Genomic DNA, 25,058 nt, shown 5'->3' with positions numbered 1-25,058 from the left:
AGATGTATTAAATACTGAATTGAGCGCCTGAATTTTTCACAAATTATTTCCTGCCACTGCTGTTAGAAACAACAAATCAATGAGGATTGAATAATGGTTATTAACCTCACTCAAAAATGGTTCATTTGATCTGGATGAATTTTGGCGTAGATGTGGAAGAAAATGTTGTTTTTTTTTTCAATAAAAGTCCAACAAAATTTGGGCAATTAGCTGTTCTACTTCTTAAAATAGCAGTCAATTCAATAGCTTATAATATAATAGCCCGTAATTGTGTACCTACCCACTAATATTTAACAAATATAAAGCAAGATTCTCAGGCGAGGTAACCACAACCGAAACTCAATTAAGAATCCCGAGTTCATTTCCGGACCTTTGTGAAACGTGGCCCGAAAGCAGCCAAAATTATTCAGATTCAAAGAAATCAAGGGGAGCCACGGTATGCCTCATAATGAATCATTTGCATTCGAGATTCGATTTTGAAATGCGACTAAGAAAAATATGGGCCGATAACGATCACGTGTTGCGGCAAAAAATAGAATATTTTATTCGAGGAAAACATCGCGACTTCCTGCATCGAGATGTAATACCGCGAAACGTCGAACTTGTAACTTTTTGAGACGTTCTCGATGTATACCTAAATAGATCAAGTTTCTGAAATAGTTCATATATGAGAAAGGGATTTTGCGGTCGCCTACAAGTTTAACATTATTTATATAAAGAAAGTGTTTAAGTAGTAAAACAGACGACATCTTTATCCTACTTTAATTATTATAAGTGCAAAAATTGGTGAAAGCGATTGGATTATTGTGACTCTTCTATGTAATGGATGGATATGACTCTTGAGCATTCGAGTCAATTGGGCTGATTAAATGTAGATGATAATGAGCACACGTGTAGTTTATATGCTGTTTATTTTCCAGCTTTTTTTTAAGTTAGGTGTTATTAAAAAGAAAACGGGAAGTTACGAGCACAGGTGTAATCTTCTTTCCCACATTTAAGTGACGTTAAATAGAAAACAGAAAGTTATGAACGCAGTCGGAATCTTTCAATCTTAGAAGGGTCTCGTATTTTGTTAATCAAGTGTGAAGACAATTATTGTATCTGACATCGACAACCAGCTACAACTATTAAGCCCTCCACCATAGTCACTATAATGGCCAAAAAAAAGTAAATTTCACACACCACTAAACCGCGCAGTGTGCAAACGCCTCTCGCAATAAATTGCCAGACCAATTCTAATTCGAACAAATTATAAGGGACGCAGAGGGAAATTGGCATCAAGCGGCCGAAAAATTACTTCTGACATCGCACGCGTTTAATCACGACCCTTTGATTTCTTTTCGCCGAGTAATTAATTTTGGAGAGTGATCCTTTCCTTGACTCGCTTTGAGATCAGTGTGGTAGAGGGTCTTTTAAAACTTTTTAGGGTTCCGTAGCCAAAATGGCAAAAACGGAACCCTTATAGTTTCGTCATGTCCGTCTGTCCGTCTGTCCGTCTGTCCGTCTGTCACAGCCGATTTACTCGGAAACTATAAGTACTACAGTGATGAAATTTGATGGGAATATGTGTTGTATGAACCGCTACAAAAATATGACACTAAATAGTAAAAAAAAGAATTGGGGGTGGGGCCCCCCATACATGTAACTGAGGGATGAAATTTTTTTTTTCGATGTACATACCCGTGTGGGGTATCAATGGAAAGGTCTTTTAAAATGATATAAAGTTTTCTAAAAAACATTTTTCTTAAAGTGAACGGTTTTTGAGATATCAGCTCTCAAAGTCGTAAAAAGTATGTCCCCCCCCCTCTATTTTTATAACTACGGGGTATAAAATTCTAAAAAAAATAGAGGTGATGCATGCTAATTAACTCTTTCAACGATTTTTGGTTTGATCAAAGTATCTCTTATAGTTTTTGAGATAGGTTGATTTAACTGTAATTTATTATATTTGCTGCTACGGAACCCTTTGTGCGCGAGCCCGACTCGCACTTGGCCGGTTTTATTTAAATTCGTTTTGCCAACTCACTGGAGTGAATACTTGTAACTTGATTTCTCTTTCATTTTTTTCTGTCATGGAAGCAAAGAGTTTAGCGGGTAGTTAATTAAATGTTCCAATTGTTTTACATACTGGTAGATTTCAATAAGTGGATAGTATTAGATTCTTTATAGAGCAAAATTAAAATTTGCCATACGATTTAATTTATTGTTTAGTGCTAGGAGGTAATGAATAGAGATAAACTCTATAGACCGGGAGATACTGACACAAAATTTCGAGTCATTTGTAACAGGATGGCGGTTCTACAGGGTTCTTAGTACGCAATGACAAAAAGAAAAATGATGGTGTGAACGCTGGTACCGGCGGCTTAGTCGCGTGGGCGTTAGTCGAACTCGTCGGAAAATAGCGAAAGTCAAACGATTTGTAACAGTATGGCACTTATTTTTCCTGTAAGTTTGAGGATCAACGAATATAAATACAAAATTTCAAAGATCTAGGTGTTGGAAATCTTCACTTATATAAATTAATAATAAATTTATTTTTCAAGTATGACAGCACTTTTTCCCCCTACTAGAAGTATGGCAAATATAATAATGGTCACATTTTATCAAATACTCTCCAAAAAGCCAAATGCAATACTGGTACAAAAAGATAGGCGAAATAAAAAAAATTTGCAGATTTTCGGCGGTATGGCGACCATTTGGAATCGTCCGAAAAGTATGGCATGGCGATTTTCGTAAATGGCTGCACGACGATGGTTACCTGTGCAAAAGTTAGCTTGGTACAAATGGTTGAATAATTGTTTTTTTTAAATCAACACATTCGCGTCGGTATGGCGGGCTGTAAGTCATACCGGAAAAGTATGGCATGACACTACCGCCTACTTCTTTTTTATGGGCTATCGGTAAATTCTAAAATTTTTGTGTTACAAATCGTTTGACTTTCGCTATTTTTTCGACGAGTTCGACTAACGCCCACGCGACTAACCCACCAGTACCAGCGTTCACACCATCATTTTTCTTTTTGTCATTGCGTACTAAGACCCCTGTAGAACCGCCATCCTGTTACAAATGACTCGAAATTTTGTGTCAGTATCTCCCGGTCTACTAGTAATCAAATAGGTAGTTTTAAAAAATTTGCATTATAATTAACTGTAAAGGTAAACATAGAATATTTTAAAGAAATAAATCTGCATTCAAGAATTAGTATAGTTTTGAATACGATTCTTCAAGCTTTTGTGCAGATCATTTTGTGGAGTCTAAAACGCTTATTTTTTATGTTTTACAGAATTAGTTTAAAATCTAGATAACCAAACGTCACAATAAAAAACGATTCATAAAACTTTAAACACAAAATTTGAATACCAAACTAAACATCAAAAGCACATGACTGACCGGTTGGCTTGGTTGGTAGTGGCCCTGCCTTCAAAGCCAGAGGTCGTGGGTTCGATTCCCACCCGGGGCAAATATTTGTGTGATGAACATAGATGTTTGCTCTGTGTCTGGGTGTTAATTATCTATATAAGTATTTATTTAAAATTATATATGTATGTTTATCAGCCATCTGGTTTCCATAACACAAGCGAAAGCTTAGTATAGGATCAGATCGTGCCGTGTGTGAAAATTGTCCTGAAAATATATTAAACATCCGTTTCCTATATAAAATTTGCGTTTATTTCACGTCTGCTGCAAAAAAATCTAGAACGTTCCACATTGCAATACTTCCCCAAACAGTATCAAAGGCATCCGTAAACAGTTTCACACAAATAGGTCAGAAAATGTAGAAACTCTGCTCTAAGCAAATGAAACTCACCACAAAGAGTGGAAAGGCTTTGATCCAACCCTCCCCCCCTCCCCTCTCCCCCATACCTGTTGCGAGACCAATCAATCAGCGGCATCTTTACCTATTTTCTCTTTTGCGTCGCATTTTTCACTATATTCCTTGTTTACTTTAATTCTTTAGACGGCGAAACAATGCATCTTCACCGTTACTCTCTCGGGATTTCAAATTTAACTGTGTATAACTTTTTTGTTTGGTTGTAGAAACGAGTTTGAGGTCCTAAGCTGTTTGACTTATTCAATAAAGCATAATATAATATTACGTAAGTACAAATGTAAACTGCTGTAATACGTTTATCAGATGCGAAAGGTGCAGTTAATCATTCTGAAAATGTTTTGGAAAAACTAAATCCGAACCAGAAAATAAACGTGAACAATATCGAAAGCAAGTGTCTCCAAAATCTCAATAATGCCAATTTAATAAACGAGAAAGTAAATAAAAGCTAACCAGTTTTTATCTTCACCGCAATATCCATTATCTAATAACATAGCCATTAGCTCCGCGGTCCCTATTGCATATTTGATCATGCATTATCGAAACGGGAAACTAACCAAAAATCTCTCGTACCGGATCTGCGTAGCGAGCGGCGAGTAAACAAAACGGGTAAATCTCTGTATTCACCCGGCCAAACCGCGTTACAGGTAAATATTTATAACCTCACCGGAAGATTGGCCAGTACGAAACGTCGAATGGTAAAAAAAATACGCACACAACATGCACGCGAATTTCAACATGATTGCTATGGTCGTAGGGCATAAAATTGATCGTTGGGCACTGTGTGTCTGAGTGGGATTGAATGCGAATGCTCATGTGCCATTTCAGCCGGCCTTTTCGTGAAATCTTCCGAAGGATTAGAGGACTTAAGTGTGTGTATGTAAACCCCTTGGCTCGTGCGATATTATTCAAGGGCGAGTAAATGCTCGGCTAACAAACAATGTTCCGTATGTGGTTATCTCTATTGTGCTGTGTGAATATGAAATACCGGCAGTAAATGAAAAAGAGGTTTCTATTAATATGGAGCTATATATTTTACTGAATGGGTGTTAATATACACGTACCTGTAAAGTGTAAGATTATTTCCAGTATTTATGGGTAGAAACTCAAGGACCCATGAAATATTTAAAACTAATCTGTTGCTATTGGCAACACCTGATCTCAACCTTATTGTTTTGTCTTAATTTGTATTAGATTACAAAGAATACTATAAGGGATATTATTTATATTATTTACTAGTTTATGGGTATGTCCTTAAAATAAATAGATAATACTATAAAAAAGTTTTCACTTAAATTGAACTAAAAAATTATCCTATGATTTTAACTAATGGTTTTCAATTATATTTCTAACCAGAAAAGAAAAATACACAGAAAGCATTTATTTAGGTTTACAACACAATATTTAAACTATTTGATTAAAACAATACTTATAGCACAAAAAATACAAAACATTGAAGAGAGTTTAAATTGAACAAAAAATAATATTAATCTTCAACTGCCTTGATTAAGAAAAAATATCTTACAAATTGAAGTAATATTTTAAAAGCCATACTTTTATTTGTTTAAGTATAAATTGCATTTCATTCAATCGGACTTTTAAGAGTTAGCAAAACTACAGTAGAATTCACTTTAATTTTGCAGATATGAGTAGTGTGGACCTTCGTAGTACCTAGCCCATAGCCAAGATGGTACATCTAATCTATACTAATAATATTATAAAGCTGAAGTGTTTGTTTGTTTGAACACGCTAATCTCAGGAACTACTAATCCGATTTGAAAAATTATTTCGTTGTTAAATAGCTCATTTATCGAGTAAGGCTTGGCTATATATCATCCCGCTAAGGCCAACAGAAGAAAGTTTCAAAATCGGGGGCTTTTCTGCGATCTCCTTTTACTACGCGGGCGAAGCCCCGGGCGTAAAGCTAGTAATTGATAACCAGGTTTATGAATTATGATATTTAAAGTCTACATTCACACAGTACTGTGGACTGTGGTACCTCGGAGCCGAGTCAATTTGATCACTATAACTGCGTTCCAACTGTCGCAGACCGACCGCGGCCCGCTTTTCATCCGAGTCACGGAATGATTGCCGCCCCTTTTGTAGCGACAAGCGATTTCAATGTATTTGACCGTATATTTTCTTATTGATCTTATACATGTATATAAAAATGAATGTATGTGTGTATGTATATAAAAATGAATCGCAAAATGTGTTGGTAAGCGCATAACTCGAGAACGGCTGAACCGATTTCGATAATTCTTTTTTTATTATATTCCTTGAAGTACGAGGATGGTTCTTATGTAAAGAAAACGTAAACATGTACCACGGGCGAAGCCGGGGCGGACCGCTAGTTTAAAATTTCTAAACGCACAATTAGAATATTAGAAAAATACATGAATATTACATTCTATCAAATGAAATATTATGGTATTATAGTAACATTAAAAGCGTGAGTATTTATGAGGGTAAAACCACTGAAAGTATACTTGGCAATGCTGTAGCATATACCTATTTTACTTACTAAAAACGTTTGCTTTTGATGCTAGCGATTGTGTCCACTGGAAATCACGCGGCACTGGTGGTATTTTATGCAATTGATTTCCATATGTTCGAACTTACAATAAAGATCTTACAACACAGTGTTTAACGGCAGCTAGATTGTGCATATTTTCTCTCTTATTCATCGTTCTCTATTACCTCTTTTTTTTTACGTTGGGAAATGCACTTACGCATCCCCCTCTACAGTTTTTCTGTATGAGTGGGTATGTGGGACTCGCAAAAGCCATACCCACTAAAACCCAACGGTGGCCACCGTTCGCCTTCGGCGGCAGGGGTTGACAGCCTTTGCCTTATACCCCCACCGCCTACATGGTGATTGCCGCAACTTGGCGACTCGTCCAAGCCCATACATGACAATAGGCAACGGTATCGTGTAATGATAACGTCGCCCTATTATCGGGCTATCCGCCTTCCATCGCAGGGGGGCCGGTTTACTTGCAACGCATAACTATAGTATGCTCGTCTCTACGTAAACCTCCCCCCTGTGCTTGTTTTGGCTCTTGTTTTAGGGCTGGCGCTGGACATCGTTCTCTATTACCTGGTTCATGAATATTGTGTATATACAGTGTTATCTATTATAATATTATAATATCTGTAGCTCTTTACTGCTTTCCCCTTCTCTCTATCTTGTTACTTTTTACTATAAATACTGATTTATTATTTTTAAGCAGTAGTTTCTAATTTTTTAAAGATGATATTTTTAGAAATTATGGGAAGCTGGGGTAAACAACGGCTAGTATGTATTCATATAATCTAATTGTATAATTCATTAACATATTATCCACATGCGTATTCTCGCTATAACTGAGGCGGAACACCATCGCAACCGCGGGCAGAGTTCACTAAGAGGTGTTTGTATTGAAATTGATTTATGGAAATTCTCCGTGAAGACGCTTCAGCCAAGAGTCACAGACTCTCGATTTGTTAGAATATTTTTTCCTGAAATCATAAAATTTTCGTTATGGTTTAATGTTCAACATAAATATTGATAAGAATAGGTTATCATAGAAGCTTAATGATAATGAAGCTTTAAGCAGAAAATGAAAAGGATTTATTTATTGCTCTTATAATTTTAAATATTGTTTGCAGCTGACCCAGGCTTCAAAAGGACTGAAATTAATTAAATACCTTGTTTTCTATAATTGTTTTGTCCGTATAGGATAGCAAGCTTTTTATTTTATTGTAATCGATGTTAAAACTAATTTGATTTCATTACTGAAAATTATCGTTATCTTACGTACGTCTAAGTAATCTTGTTGGTTATTGAAATTGATAAAATGATGAAAAATATTGTTACCTAACGTAGCAATTAGTACCAACATTTCATATAAACACAAAACTAGACTATTCACAAATCAAAGCATCAAATTACATCAAACCTCGAGCGCTGGCATATAAAAATAAAAACAATATGGCAGCCACAATTTCCCCGCTTTTATTATGAATGATAAACAATGGTGGATTGTGTTTGACGAGATATACACTGTACTCATTGTATCCATCGATTAACTGCTTGAATTAGTATGGCGAGTCACATCTGCGGTCTTATCATATTTCAATATTGCGACTGTACTTGATAAGCTATGTGTTTGCTGTACATTGCTTGCAAAACCTTTATAATACGAAAAGCTAATTTTATTAAATGTACATTTTATTACATGTAAGAATATCACAATACAGAGTTATATATTTAACAAATTTTAAGTAGATAATGCTTATAATTATAAATTTTCATAAATGCGTCAATATGCTGATCAAGGCGTTGGGCGAACTTCTGATATTATTTTGATTCAGGAACATGTTCAATAAAAAAACATACATTCATGGATGTTTAAAATTTCAAAATTTTAATCATGTTATCATTGTAGTATTAATTTTATGTATTCTTGATAAATTTTTAATTATGTGATGAATTGCACGCCTCATAAGCGAAGCGTTGAGGTGGGTACTACTGTCACTTCGCGCAAAACATCTGATTTTTCAAACTTAAAATGTCTTTATGTATCATACATTGCACTTGTAAGATAATACATACACACACATATTAAGAAAAAACACTATTTTTAACGTTCATGATATTTTTGATGTCATTTTTGTTATTTAAACTAGTTAAAAAACAGTTTAAAAAAGTTCTGTCTTGGACGTCCGTGTGTCTGTATGTGCGGATCCTTTTTCTTGTTAACACGATAGCGACCGAAATACTTTACTAATCGAGTCTTTTTTTTTCTCTTACGCTTGAGTATGCTCAGGAATAGAACCCTTTCATTTTTCAGGGTCTGATTCGATGTGGTTTAATTGTTATTAAATAAACAAAAATAATAATTAATAAATATTTATTAAAAAAAAAATATGAGGCGCGCACTTTTGGATTTTCCAAATTATTTTATGTTTATACTAATTTTTTTTCAATGGATGATAAATTTGATTATGTATTTTTAGACTTTTAAAACTTAAAAATTTTAAGACCTTTTTTCATAATATTGTTGCATACGCCTGCTTTATGGCCAATTCAGTTTATGAAATAATTATTAATGTATTTCTGTAAATTGTATTAATTGAGTCATTATTGGTGTGTCTAATAAAATAAAAAAAACAACGCATCTATTAATCAGCGTAAAAAACGATCAAGATTTTATCGTTAATAAGTTTCAATTTAATAGTTATATCATCGAACTAATTTCTCATCTTAATCTTACACAGCTAATAGATTGTTTACAGTCTGAGCATTACATCGTTTAAATAATTTATTTTTTAAATGGCATTAATGTGTTGAAACTTCCCTTATAGGTAAAACTAACCCGTGGTAGGAACATTCCATACCTCAATACATTGTAACAAGCTTACAATATAATCGTTGCTTCTTTCATACATATTTTTTGTAACCAAGCAGGAAGGAGCAATGTACTCCAAACACCGCGATACCATCGCAAGGTCCCTAATGACGTCCCAGGTGCATACCCGCCAACGCAGTTTCGCGACTAGCCATTTATGTTATTGCAAAGTTATTATTACATTGTGACAGTGGAGAATTGATGGGAAACGTTTTAAAATTTTTCATTCGGCAATATTGTCGCAATATGAAACTCAGCTGTTTTCGCTTAAACTAATTAATACTTTGTTTGACAATGTTTAAATAGAATTACGTACATAAGACTATTTTGTCGAGCAAATATCAAACTAAATATTATTCAGCTAAATAATATTATCTAAAATACCAAAGCAGGGATACTTTAATAAATTGACTTACCCCGTCTTTCCATAGCACCTTTCAACAAAATTTTGTCCGAATTCAATCCATTCCACTACTCCAATATTAACAAATCCAGGAAGCGAACACGTTGGTATCCATAATTTAATTCCAATTCATAACGAAACGTGGACTACAAGACATTTACTATATGTACACTTCTATTTATTATTAAAAACTATGTTATAAGTTTAAATATCACAATGGGCAGAGAGTTAGGCGAGTAGAGGCAATCACGATGGTGTAGTCATTGTAGGTGTTCATTCATAATCCCAATAATGGCGGCAAACATCGACGATCATTTATTGGGCCAACGCTGCCCATTGTGAAGATGGCACATTATAATATAAAAGCGTACATCAAATACAATACGATTTTCTAATACCATTTGCGGATCGAACGTTCTAGAACGCGAACGAAGCGCTCGGCAAATTTACAGCGGTTCGCAATCGGCCGGTCCAAGTTTGTTATTAATAACCTTAGTATTAACATCGCAAGCACCACAACAACACGGAACATCCATTTCCTCAAAGTACAGATATTACTCATCCCCATTATATAAAGTTATTGAAGCCCGCGCTTCGGATAACTTGCTTGCTTCCTTTTAAATCAATTTATAGGTTCACCTAATACCTATAGCGTTTATCATAAAGTTTAATTATACCAAAGTTTCTACACAAAAGGTATAATAACGCCGCTAGGGATCGAGTTCATTATTGTATTAAAATTAAAGTAAATTAATTCTCTATTCATATCGCTAAAATCAATAGGAAACTTTCAGTATTATCAAACTTTTTCACTAAGCTCATGATCTTGCAATATAATTAATAGTTTAACGAAAAAACCTCACGCTCCCCACTCCAACGGACACGGAGGTGTGGCTTGAAGGCATGCTATGCAATAGCTTTACCGCGGCAGTCCTCGAGTGCCACACGTCTTTTTATTTCTACTCAAATTTTAAACAACATACATCACCAACATACATCACAACAACTTCATTTTATTCAATAATTAATATTAATTCTTATTAAACAAATAACAAATACACAAAGTGCAAATAAACACAAAGCATACCAACTAAATATTGTTATAAAAATATCCTTTGTTTGCGAAAATAATACTGGTATTAATAAACAGAGGCAGTTTCACCGGCACTTAATATTATAACATACCTAAAATAATCAACTTTTCTATATAATATGAAAAATGTTTTATTCATGAACAGCATGTACCTAATACTTTCAAATTGAAATCCACATATTTAATGAATGCAAATTAATGTAATATTTCACATGTTATTTGATTGAAATAAATCATTAATCTATGAGTTTGTGGTATGTTAGTAACTGGTTATAAACGGATATAAAATTAATGTATTGAATTTTAATGTAGCTTGTAGCAAAACGCAAATAATCAAAATAATTGATTTAATTTCAAATTAGATACTTACTTGTTTATTTGGATAGGCTTTAAAATAAAGGCAAAGAAAAGTTGGACGCAAGGTAAAGATTAAGATATATATCTGTAATATTATAATCATCATCATCAGATTTAAATTATTCTATAGTAGAGTGCTAAAAATGCATAAAAAATCTGATGTGAGAATTATCATGAGATCAACATACCAAAATAATCAACGATTATTGTCTTTTTACAACTTTTAATTATTACAAAGTTCAACAGTGTGAGTGTCCGTACTGCATAAATACATTTTCAATTAAATAAATGGGTCTCCATCTTGTATATATTTAAAGACTAAGATTTTCCGAGCTTTTTGCTAAATAGGGAAGCATAATGCGTTCCATCTTGCAACAGCACTCACATGAGATTGATTTAGTTTTTCTAACTAAAACTTCCATAGTCGACAATTCTTTACAGTATGTTACTGTTATTTATATGTGCGAAAGTTCGTGAGGAAGAATGGTATGTATGATGTATGTTATTGTTTTGTGCAAAAGTGCTTGATAGGAATTGAATGAAATTTGGCTCAAAAATTAGACTACAGGCAGGAGTAATATACATAGGAAGGAAGAAATAAGATCTTCAGAGAGAAAGAAATAAAAGATGTAGAGCCAAAAAAGATATTTATTTATGAAGGCTTTCTTTAGCAATCAAATATACACAATAATTTTTTAATAGTTAAATAGAATTTAAATAATAACAAATTATTCAACACATTGCATGAATATCTACGCTTTTGAACTAGGACTAAACTGTATGTACTTCAAGAGCCCTTGGCTTCTTTTTATAATTATCTAGATGTTCATAAACGTGATCACATATATTCTAATGAAATCCCCGGACACATTTACTACCACATTCTACGCTAATATATATTGTAAACCGTTTCGCAGAAAGTAATCATTTCCCCACTGAATGAGTTCAAAATAAAACATGGGCGGCGCAACGATCTTACGTATGGCAATGCCATTGGACAGTTTCCAAAGTTGCCTGATTAAAAACCAAACTGAAATGAAAAAACTTCCGCAACAAACTCGCTTGGATTCCGCTTTTTATTTTTTTTACATTTTTTATTTTTATTTGTGTGAAAAATTTGGTTAATGGGCAATGTGAATATCCGAAAAGTTTGGGCAAAGCAAAACAGATATGAAATGGGAGTACATTAAAAGTTATTCACGTATACATGTCGTTTAAATTGAAAAAAATAAATAAAAGAAAAATGAGATTTTCGGGTGCTAGTAGTAAACTAAAATAAATTCAAAAAATGTACATTTATCCATCGTTCTTTCAAAGTCCAATATTTGAAAAATAAGATGGTTTTATACATAATATTATACTTCTATTAAAATCTGATGATTTGTCCTGCTACAGGTGCTACGAAATTGTATGATCAGCTATTTGAAAAAATAATAAATACCTACTACTTATTTACGGCAAAGGAGATATAAATTGAACCATTAAAGGAGTTCTATCGGTACGTGATGACTTATTCATTCATAATTTTATAAAACACCTTTCTAGAAGAAGCGTAAATTTTCACACAATTTCCATACTCATTTGTTAACGTACAAAGATGTCGTATTTGAAGGTTAATAAATTGGTACGTATAACCTCATTCCTCAACAATACAGCACGCCAAAACAAAAATATGTTAAACCCGCGAAAAAACAACATCCGCAGTCTAAACTAAATCAAAAATAACACCCAGATTAAGCAAAGCAAGCGAACTCTAGTCCTCTCAGACCTGTGGTTCGGGAACCGCCGGCGGCTATTCGTAATGGAATAAAAACATAAAAAGGCATTAACTTCCCTGCCGTGGGCGGATAATTCCGACACATTCAAGTGGCTAGCGGTTTAAAGCTTAACTACATTTGTTAGCAATTTTTTTTTGCTGCACACTAAAAATTGGAGATTTGAATGTGAACTACAATGCGCGTAAACTTAAAATGATATGCGTAAATATAGCGAAGAGGGTAAATCTATTAAGACGCCCTTTCATTTAATTCAGTAGAATATAAAAAAAAATAGATGATAGGAACAACAATAATAACCAAAGCAAATACTGACCAAAAACTGGTCAAAGGAAAAATGTGCAAAATATTTTGTGATGATATTGATAAAGAATTTCGTAAAATATAACATTATTCGCGTAGTAAAAAGGTTAAGGTTTTAATTAATCATCGTGCTTGCAAAAAGACTGTACATGTACGACGCTTTAATAACATGTTATACTGCAACTTTTTCCTCAAAAACCAACAACTATTTTTAACTCATCTTTAAGTAAATATTATGTGAATAACATTTAAGTAAAATTCAAAAGATGCATCTCGTCCACAAGATTAAGACTATCACAAAGTAGCATCTACTCTTTATAAGCATACGTATTTCACAACATAATATAAAGAACCAAAACGGGACTCAGATCATAATCACCGACGCGGCGACGTCGAAGTATTTGCACCTACTAATGAACAAGTAATCAACATCCACACTCGACGGCGAACAGATCTCGCATGTACGTAGCCGTTACTTAAACAAATTAATTACGATTCAGTGTAAATCTCACGACAAATCCCGAGTTTGAAAGAGTAGTGGCGGACGGCGACGTGTGTAATTTACTAATGCACGTTGCCGAGTACACTACGCCACGAAATGAAACCTGGGTAGGGGACACATTCATGGGCTTAGCGGGAATAATTAAGCAGCCGCAAGTATGTTTTTTAAATATTGATGTTTATTTTTTTCTATAAGAAGGTATCTTTTAATATGTTTTATGCTTAGAACTTTAATGCTATCAAAGTAGAAATTCCAGAAACATTGGTATTACAAACTCGCAATGTGCTACCAATATTCTGTCTGTATAATTTATTATTGTACATTCCTATTAACCAACAACATTAATAAAATCCTCAATACAAAATCTCAATCCACGTGAATTTCACCATCACAAAGAAAATTCTAAATAAATTTAGTAAGAAGTTTACTCAATTATTGGGCAACGCCATTCCACCGTTACCATGGTCACCCCCGGATCACGTTGGCACCCCAAGCGGTGTACTCTTGCATCATATTTGCAGCTTTCATTACAGTTATTAAAAACTGTTGCAAAGATCGCATCTATATTAATAATGTGAAGAATGTTAGTGTTCGTCCTTGTTTGTAGTCTGGGAATCATTTGCGTGTCTATATTCAATGCTTTCGAATACGTTTTTTTAATTAAGAATTTGCTGAATGCAACTGTTGCTTCTTTAGGACGTAGGATTACAATTGACGGAAGTTCATTGTAGTTTTATGTGTAATTTACATAATTTATAGATTAAAATAATGAAATTGAAAGAAACTGTGAGTATACAGATATCGGCTATTACAAGCTTGCTTTATTTTTAGTAACACATCTTGAGATAGTGAGCGAAAAATAAATATTTAACTCATTATTCTATTGCCCTAATTTTACGTAAGATGTTGTTCTGCACCTTTATACATAGTACTTAAAGTGTTCTTAAAACTAAAAGTTCACTCAAAGCCTGAAACAGTTCATTATATTTTTATTAACAAAATTTACAACATACATATTACCATTATGTTCCTTTAAAAAAATCCCACATTAGAGCTTTTTCGCAGTGCAAAAAAACACATTGCAATAATGTGTCACAGAGCGCTCGAGGCATCAGATACTGCACGATTGGTGTCCTACCGAACGGTGTTAATAGCATCCGATGTAATTGAAAATTGACCTGCCCGGGGCGTTTGGAAAACGTGATTTAATATGAGATAAGTGAAAACAGGCGGCCAGCGATATTACTACGTAGTATATACGTACTTATAAACTGTGAGTTTTGACGACCTTTGTAGACAACGGGTGTGGAAATTGGAAATGTTCTTCAATTTAATAACGAAACTCCGTGTTTTAGAGACAGAACATACTATGTGATATTCCTTTTTTATTAGTCTTTTTCAAAAATATCGTAGCCTGCCTGGGCTTCATTTCAGTTAAGTACTGTTTAACAGAGTAAGATTTATCATTAGCTCAAATCTATCAAAATCAAAACTTATACGGGGTTTATGCCTTCGTATTAGTGGCCTTAGTGCCAAATAATATATAAAATATTCATAAAACAAGATATATTGGTCCTTTACTTGTTTTTTATTAATTATAAAGGAACTTGAAATTACTTTAGATAGCCACTGAAATATCTACTAGGTGTATTAATTATACTCAATATCTGAAACTATGCATAATATTAATTTATCATTACTGACACACCCATCTCACATCTGCATCCATAAACAATCACAGAAATATAATTTGAGCTCAAAACAACTGAAATCAAATCAACCGTAACTTTAAAATAAAGTCCTTTCCTTGCCTTACTAACATAATATTATAATATAGCAAAGTGAAGTCGAAAACGTAATGAAACCCTACACAGTTGCCCCCAATGGCATTCAGTGGGATCTTACCCGAGACTAGTGAAGTTCTCTCATAAATAAAGTTGTTGAGAGTCCTCCATACTCGGATACGACAAGACGACGAATATCATTACACTATCCTTTATTCATGTCGATTTACTATAACCAACGTTTCGTGTACATTGCTCGCTTTTCATTATTGAACTTCAATAGATCTGAAGCAAAGTACGCAATGTATGTTACAGTTCTTAAAATTTCGTATGAAAATAAGGAATAAGAGATGCGACTTCGTCAAGTGCATTTTACGAATATCGCTGTTGCTATGCTGATGTTTGTACTTTGTGAGTTGTTAACTGCTTTGTTCTTTGTAAATTTTGCAATAGTAATATTAATTTAATGTTCCATGTTACCTTTACCTGTGCCTTTAATGTTATTTTAGTTAGTATTTAAATATTTAAGCTAATAAGAAAAAGATCCTTTAACCAAACGATTTGTATAAAAAGTAAATGTTACATAAATTAAGGACGGAGCCCTAACTCGTCAAAATTATAAGAAAACAAGAGTTTATCCACCAACCACTATACTTGCAATAGTACTCTTTATGTAAATCATACTAGTTTTAATTAAACAAATAGAGTCTCCATCTCATGGTATGCACTTTGCCCATAAGCTACAGTGACAATTATTGGAGACGTGTCACCACCATGTTGGAAATTTAGAAACTCTACTAGACTAGATAATAAGGTAAATGAAATACTAAATATGTAGGAGTTATAGGATCTACGACCTCTATTGCGATATCATTTCCTCGAGAGTTGTCCTACCATACTTTCTTATACTCGGCTAATGTAGAGCTATTTTTACAATCCTAAACATTTTGAAAAATATATTTTTAAGAAACTTTAACCGTAGCGTCTGTATTAAGATAATTAATTATCAAACTAATAGATTCTGGAATCTGTGTCATATTTCCATTGGAATCCTTTAGCCGTTAAATCATGATTTTGTAGGAAACATACTACTCTAGCTTTCTGAATATTAGAAGAAATTGATATTTTCTATATTCACTACTCTTATAAAATCTACAACACAATTATATCACGCATAAAACAAATGCTCTGGCCAATCACAGACCCACAGATTCCGCATACCAAACACCCACAGATTCGATTATAAAGTCACTCCATTCTAGATTAAAGAATGAAGTGTTGAGGGTAGATGGAGCAAATTTTATTAGCATCCTGCGATAGTGCTTAGCCGTCTAATCAGAGCAGGTAACACTACGCCGGCAGCTGATTGGTTATCGATCGAGCACGGGGCACTGTCTGCCCCTTATTATTGTTCTGTCATTGGATGCGAACGTAATGTGTGATATATCTTTAATCTGTGGAAATTAAAAAAAAAATAAGAAATATGTTAAGTACTTAAAAATTTACCGGGTTGGTACTTACGTCAACACACAAATCATTTACACGTTACGATCGATATCAATTGGTAGGATTTTAACAAATTTACAAGGCTATACACATAACTAAAGCAGCTTATGTTTAACTATGTGCTATACATATTTATAAATATTCAGTGCAAAAGGAAACATAGAGTTTTCTTGCAAAATATCTCATTGGGTACATTTAATGTCGCTTTCTATTAACTTAATAGGACCTAGGGCCTTAGTACTCCATACTTAAGAGCGGTTGTTTAATTTAAACAATATACTTTTAAACCTTTAAAATAAACGTATTTATTGTTAATCTAATATATCTAATATATATATATTATAAAGGCGAAAGTTTGTAAGGATGTATGGATGTATGGATGTTTGTTACTCTTTCACGTAAAAGCTACTGGACCAATTACAATGAAATTTAGCACACATATGTAATATGTATAGAGGGTAACTTGGATTAACACATAGGATAGTTTTTACAAGTAATTATTGAATTTAATATGATTTTTGAATTTAAAACTAAGGAGCTGATATTCACTCAGCTGTTGTCAAATCTTTATTTCTTACTTTTCCGTTTTTGAAGTCGGTTGTTTTAAACGTATTTATTTTATTAGTGAATATTAAGCTTTCCGTGCGATTAGAGCTTTTTATGAAAATTAAGCTCTCCGTGTGATTAGAGCTTCTTGTGAAAATTAAGCTCTCCGTGCGATTAGAAATTTTTGTGAAAATTAAGCTCTCCTTGCGATTAGAGCTTTTTGTGAAAATTAAGTTTTCCGTTCGATTAGAGCTTTTAATGAAAATTAAGCTCTCCGTGCGATTATAGCTTTTTTGAAAATTAAGCCCCCGTGCGATTAGAGCTTTTTGTGAAAATTAAGCACTCCATGCGATTAGAGCTTTTTGTGAAAATTAAGCTCTCCGTGCGATTAGAGCTTTTTGTGAAAATTAAACTCACCGTGCGATTAGAGCTTTTTGTGAAAATTAAGCTCTCCTTGCGATTAGAGCTCTTTGTGACAATTAGGCTCTCCGTGCGATTAGAGCTTTTTTGTGAAAATTAAGCTTTCCGTGCGAATAGAGCTTTTTATGAAAATTAAGCTCTCCATGGGATTAGAGCTTTTTGTGAAAATTAAGCTCTCCGTGCGATTAGAGCTTTTTGTGCAAATTAAGCTTTCCGTGCGATATGAGCTTTTTGTGAAAATTAAGCTCTCCATGCGATTAGAGCTCTCCGTGCGATTAGAGCTTTTTGTGAAAATTAAGCTCTCCGTGCGATTAGAGCTTTTTGTGAAAATTAAACTCTCCGTGCGATTAGAGCTCTTTTGAAAATTAAGCTCTGCGTGCGATTAGAGCTTTTTTGTGAAAATTTAGCTTTCCGTGCGAATAGAGCTTTTTGTGAAAATTAAGCTCTCCATGCGATTAGAGCTTTTTGTGAAAATTAAGCTCTCCTTGAGATTAGAGCTTTTTGCGAAAATTAAGCTTTCCGTGCGATTAGTTTTTTGTGAGTGAAAATTAAGCTCTCCATGCGATAAGAGCTTTTTGTGAAAATTAAGCTTTCCGTGCGATAAGAGCTTTTTGTGAAAATTAAGCTCTCCGTGCGATTAGAGCTTTTTTGTGAAAATTAAGCTTTCCGTGCGAATAGAGCTTTTTGTGAAAATTAAGCTCTCCATGGTATTAGAGCTTTTTGTGAAAATTAAGCTCTCCGTGCGATTAGAGCTTTTTGTGAAAATTAAGCTTTCCGTGCGATAAGAGCTTTTAATGAAAATTAAGCTCTCCGTGCGATTAGAGCTTTTTGCGAAAATTAAGCTTTCCTTGCGAATAGAGCTTTTTGTGAAAATTAAGCTCTCCATGGGATTAGAGCTTTTTGTGAAAATTAAGCTCTCCGTGTGATGAGAGCTTTTTTGTGAAAATTAAGCTTTCCGTGCGAATAGAGCTTTTTGTGAAAATTAAGCTCTCCGTGCGATTAGAGCTTTTTGTGCAAATTAAGCTTTCCGTGCGATATGAGCTTTTTGTGAAAATTAAGCTCTCCATGCGATTAGAGCTTTTTGTGAAAATTAAGCTCTCCGTGCGATTAGAGCTTTTTGTGAAAATTAAGCTCTCCGTGTGTCCATACTAATATTATAAATGCGAAAGTAACTCTGTCTGTCTGTCTGTTACTCAATCACGCCTGAACTACTGAAGCAATTTGCAGGTATAGATATATTTTGATACTCGAGAAAGGACATAGGATAGGTTTTATCCCGGAAATCCTACGGGAACGGGTTTTTCTCTGAAAACGCGGGCGAAGCCGCGGGCGAAAAGCTAGTTTATAATAAATGTTTACAAATAATGTCTGCCAGTATTCCCTGAATTCTAACAACACTGCAGTCAATGAACAGTTGATCATTAGAACGTTTTATAACACTTTGATTGACCGTCTGGTCGCTTGGTTTGATTGTAGTTTTAAATTAAAAATTCTACAAGTGTACGTTATTTATAGCAGAGACAATTAAACATTTAAGTAACAAATGATAGTTTAACTTTTAAGATGCGATATCTACGTGAACTTAATGTTAAATCTGTAACTTTGATTATTTTAAGTAGACACAAGATGTTTGAACAAACTTGAGGATATTAGATGTAGTATGCAAAGAAATGGGATCTGCTTATACTTGTATGCAATACCTACTAATATACACTAAATATAAATAATGATAAGCTAGATAATATTATAAAGGAGTATAAAGGAGAAAAGACGATATAAAGAAGCTTTATAAACTTATGAACTTTATGTATCGTCACCGATTCTTGATAAGTAAACAATGTTTGAATAATTATGTCCGTAAATCAAATCTAATGGAGTTGGTTACATACAAACTTACAAATATACAAGTGAATTAAAGCGCGTTAAAAAGTTAGCGTAAGGTGTAAGATGAGGTAAGGTTGCTGAAAATGTATACACAAATCAATTTACTTAAAAAAATACATCCATACATATGTTACAGTAAAAACCCTTAAAAAGTCAAAAGCCTTATTGACCGGTAAAATTAGTCAATAACGTTATTGACCAAGGGTGTCGGTCAATATCCTTATTGACTGATTTTGTCAGATAAATTGTTATTGACTGGTGAGTTTTGACTGTAACATATACATGAATTTCTATAACTCTAATAATAACCTAGTCATTCAAAACCTATACAAAAATTATAATTATATTCACACAAAACTATCACAAAATCATCACATTGTACGTCACACGTCGTATAGTTACTGAATAGTGCATAATTTGCTTCATAGGCACACGTCGCCATTAAATCTGTCGCTTTGCCCTTTGTGACGTTCGCCGATGGTCCAATATATGCAGTTTCTATTGAAAACATCGCTATTTACATTTTCTATAAGATTATTTATTTTTATGGATGACTAATTTACATTAAATTCGATGAGATGAATAATTTACACAAAAACAATAAACAGGAGGATATTTTTCGAAATGCATATCGATGGAATAACGGACTTTTGGCTGTTTTTCAAGTAGGTTTCTATTATAACAATTAAATATTTAAATTTAAGCAAAAAATGAAAAACATTGAAAACACACAAACGCTGATTGCGAATTTCAATTTGTTGAACTATGTAACAAAATTTATTGCGGCCTAGAGTAATAGCATCTAATTATAATATAAAATTGGTTACCTACTGATTCAATAATTTCCATGTGTTTGTTTTTACGCGCGTATTATTATAAAGTTGTGCAATCGAAATCACGCAGAAATCTACCATAAACCAGTTTTAAACTGTTGTTAAATATGTTGTTGAATAATATATGAACCTTTAGAACAATACATAAAGTAAACCACTAAAAATTTTTATCCTTTCATTCTGCTAAAATGGACACCAAAACTGACCCCTTTATTCCATGGCAATTAGAAGAAGTTCCATATAAATAAATAAAAAGACCGCTTATGAGTGTTGCATAAAAAAGAACGATAATTCAAACTACGCGCGTTTTACAATTCCTGCGCTAACCCAACGTCCATCGGGTCATCTATAATTGAGTGCATAAAAAAGCTCCTATAACTTGTCCCACAAAATTAAGGCCAGTGCTCACACGCTAAGAATAGTAGCATCAGCCCAGCCCAGTTGCACCGGCTCAACGGAGCTCCGGCCATTCGTGTAACCCGTGTGTAGCGGGCCTTATGCACCATTGCCTTAGACGCTCGAGCGTGTGCGCTCGCATCGGTGCGTGTGACCAACGTACGGATAGGTTATATTATATTATTATTATAGAAGTTTCATTAGTTATGTCATTTATAGAACAAGAATGATACAACAAGCTTTTGATACGCCCAAAATGGATTAATTTCACTCATAATAGAAAAATATTGAACAATTTCGACAAATAAAACTGCTCTACATTAAATATTTGCCAATCACTCACTATGGCCTCGATAATCCTAAAGATAAAATAACAATTCACATAGAATTAATATTTCCCCAAGAATACAAAATGATAATTATTAGGTACCAAATCTTTTCTTACCTGGAATAATTTGAAATACTGATAGCTACTCCATCCTCCTAGCTTAGTTCGAACAACTTAAAAAAAAAACATATTTTGATTTCAAATGATTGGGCTGCCAAAAATGTATTCGAAGCAATTTGACGTATTTTTCGTTATTTATAATATCGTAACGTTATTAAAAATATATTTTCATCACATACCTTTATATCAAATAAACCAACCACTTTAAACATCCGTAGGTTATTTTTAAATCTATTTAGTATACAATCTAAAATAATTTCCACCTACTTACGCAACTGACCCTTTACCAAAAGAAGTCAACACAAAATGGCCACGACGTAAGGCCACAGAGCATCACCGTGCAGTACATAAAACATTTGTTACTAGCAAGATCGTATATCCGACGATATCATCTCGTGAGTCGACGTACCATGAAATACGTCTTGAGTGACTCGACATAAGGTGCCGTTATCAGGATGTGGTGGTGACACAGTGCATGATACGCTTTGGGGGTTCTATCGCTTTCAAAATGTTAAAATAGGCTATATTTTATTGAAATTTGTTGGTAATGATATTGATATGAGTGTAAATGGCTATTAGAGTTTGTTAATCTAAAATAAAACTCAATTACTTTTTTGATGTGATAAGTTCAGACGATCCTATTATCTATAATTTTTATTATTCATTTAACAACAAATTATGCTAAGTATCTTTTGACGACTAAAGTTATAAACAAATATAAAGATGCACTTCCAAATTAATTAAAAATATGTCACAAAAGGTTAATTTATGTTAAAGATTGTACTAGTCTAGCTATAAAGTTAATGAGCCTTACAAAGACCATCATGTAGTTTGGTAAGTATAAAACTAAAATAGTAAACAAGAAAAAAAATATATCGTATAACCGCTTCTCATCGCGCTGGAGCACACACCTTCAAACTCCGGCTCACACAACTGAAACTTGCCGAAAGTAATATTTTATCCCGCCAACCAAATCATGAAACTTCTTTCACAGTGATTTGATGATATTGCACTTTGACGAATACCGTAATCAGGATTAGGGGAAAAAAATAAAAACAAGATGGATGACGTCCTCAGACGAGGGGCCCTCCATGAAACAGCCCGCGAGGGGAGTCATTTGTGTCCTTTTTATTAGGTTCTTCAAATCTGACGTAAAGCTAAGTATAAAAAATTGCTCGCTCATTGAATGAGAGACGGGTAATGGTTATCCGTGCATATCTTTCAATGGAGGCTCTGTATGGGAGAAATGGTTCACGTTTTGTAATGCTGTATTTACAATATTTATAAATATAATATTTCAGCGCAGGTAGAGCAAGTTATCGAAATTTTATTTTAATGAAATTCATTGTTTTCTTATACATAAACTCTTATTTTACATTTGGGAATTTTCTTGGCACAATACTTTTAAACTTTATTTTTTTATATTAATGCTACCGAATTGATATTTATAGTAGTGAGGAACATGCACATTAATTAAAAGAGTGTGTGTGCCGAGCACACGTGTCAGAAGTGAAACTTCTTTGGCAAGATTCAAAAATGCCAAAATCGTCACCCTACTCCACAATGTAACGATATTGCCATGACGCGACCTTGACATTTTATCTCAAAGCGCCTAAAGAAGTTTCAATAACTTTGCGAAACAATTTTGAATTTTTGAGGCGGTACATGCACAAACCTTTGCAACTCATACATAAGCATAATAAAGTTGCGATGACATCTCGAGCGTTGTATTTTTTCTAAAGCACATAAAAACACTATAAAGATGGGTACTATTGTTGTACACTCGCTCTTCACGTGATATATTCACGTCAAATTCCGACATCACTGCTCTAATATCACAAGAAGTACTTTTAGCATTATTCAAGAGATTTTATTGCTTTTTCTTTATTGCTATTCTTGTTTTAAGTGTGCTTTTTCTTTGTGCTGATATTATATTTTGCAATATTTGTAGCATATTTCAGCGAGACATATTTTGTTGATGTGAAGTGTGTATTATATTATTATTGAAGTTAGGTATGTTTTATTGTTAAAATAACATTTAAGTGAAATATAGTAAGATGTTGTAGTACTCGTTGTTTTTTCATTAAAAATTACGATATTAATTGATATCCCTCATGTGTTATTAAAGCTGAAGCTTTTTTTATGTATTTTTATTTATTCCCGTTCCTGTAACTTCGATGATGTGTTCAGCGTAGCGCGTCATAAAGCTATCGAAAAAAAATAGGTACATATAAATTAGGTAAAAATATAAGTTTGAAAAGACTTAATATTCTTTGTTTACATACTAACTGATAGTTATTTTATGGTTATTTATTACATTACACAGTAATTTATAACTATCACGAAAACATTATTATATTTAATACTTAGAGACCTCCGCCCGAGGCTTCATCCGCATTTTCAAAGAAAAACCAGTTCCTGTGGGATTTCTGGAATAAAAAGTAGCCTATGTCTTATTCTGGGCCTTCAGTTACCTACATACCTAATTTCATTGTAATCGGCTCAGCAGTATTTGCGTGAAAGAGTGACAAGCATCCATCCATCCTCACAAACTTTCGCATTTATAATATTAGTAGTATAATATCATCTTCAGAAGCGTACCTGTCTGTAACGCCGGTAAATTTGTACTCCTCCATCTCCATGTCCCCCATATATTGAGAATAACCTGAAAGTACGGAAATAAATTGAGTACACTTCAAATAACCAGATAATTAGGGAAATTTCTTTGGTTATGAATAATAAAGGAACCGTATGTAATTGGGCAAATACATTGGAAATAGAGGACCTAAGAATTATTTATAGAAATATATTATAATATTTTTTTGTTAGAGAATATATTATGTTTCATGTTTTCTTGTGAACTATTTTTTCAATTTACAGTAAACAGGAAATTAACATGAAAGTAGCGCTAAAATTACCATTCAGATATCCTACTACAAATCTATTTAAGGAATCAAACTTATTAAGCGTACGGAAAATATATTTAAAGGAAATCCTACGACGATACCATACACAGACAGTACCAGCCTTACAGATTGTTAATAAAAGAAGAGACCGATTTCCTATGCCGCGTACTAATAGTAGGTTTGCTAAAAGATTTTTTCATTTTGCTGCCCCTAAGTTTTACAATATTATAAGTAGGACCCAAAAAGTTAGGACTTTAAATAACAGTTTATTTAAAAAAGCGGTCATTAAATGGCTTGAAAATTATGATTATGATGAAATAGAGCAGCTCATAAATAATGGATAGATGTCAATAATATAACATACACAAACACACAACACTCACATGCACAAGCACACACATTCACAAACACACACACACACACATATACACACACTCACACTAACAAAATCACGCACTATACTTGTAAAAAGCTTGTAAACGCACAACTGTATATTTTATTATATGTTTTTTTTTTTTACTTTCTCTGTTTTTTAAATGTAATCTTTTTGTTGTACTGAACATGTTCTGGGAAGGAACTGTCTTCCTTAACACAGGATTTTCCTAGCTAGGAAGACAGAGCCACACTGTAATTATACTGTATTAATTTTTGTACTCAATAAAGATATTTTTATTTATTTT

The 25,058-nt window shown here is 33.4% G+C and overlaps 1 protein-coding gene across 1 annotated transcript in view; it reads right to left on the bottom strand.

The window, feature by feature from the left end:
* The window catches only part of LOC149909143 (CUGBP Elav-like family member 2), a 291,622-nt gene that overhangs the window by 241,025 nt on the left and 25,539 nt on the right, over nt 1-25,058 (bottom strand). Inside the window, exon 2 of the mRNA XM_090101384.1 lies at nt 24,074-24,137. Coding sequence (XP_089957510.1) covers nt 24,074-24,123 — 50 coding nt within the window. The 5' untranslated portion in view covers nt 24,124-24,137. The remainder of the gene's footprint in view (nt 1-24,073; nt 24,138-25,058) is intronic.

This window comes from Colias eurytheme, chromosome 4, assembly GCF_061535395.1.
Source record: "Colias eurytheme isolate Ceu_HAF_F1 chromosome 4, ilColEury1 Martin Lab GWU primary, whole genome shotgun sequence".
NCBI classification, from domain to species: domain Eukaryota; kingdom Metazoa; phylum Arthropoda; class Insecta; order Lepidoptera; family Pieridae; genus Colias; species Colias eurytheme.
Note: the sequence above shows the minus strand (reverse complement) of the source record. Positions and strands in the feature narration are given on the sequence as shown.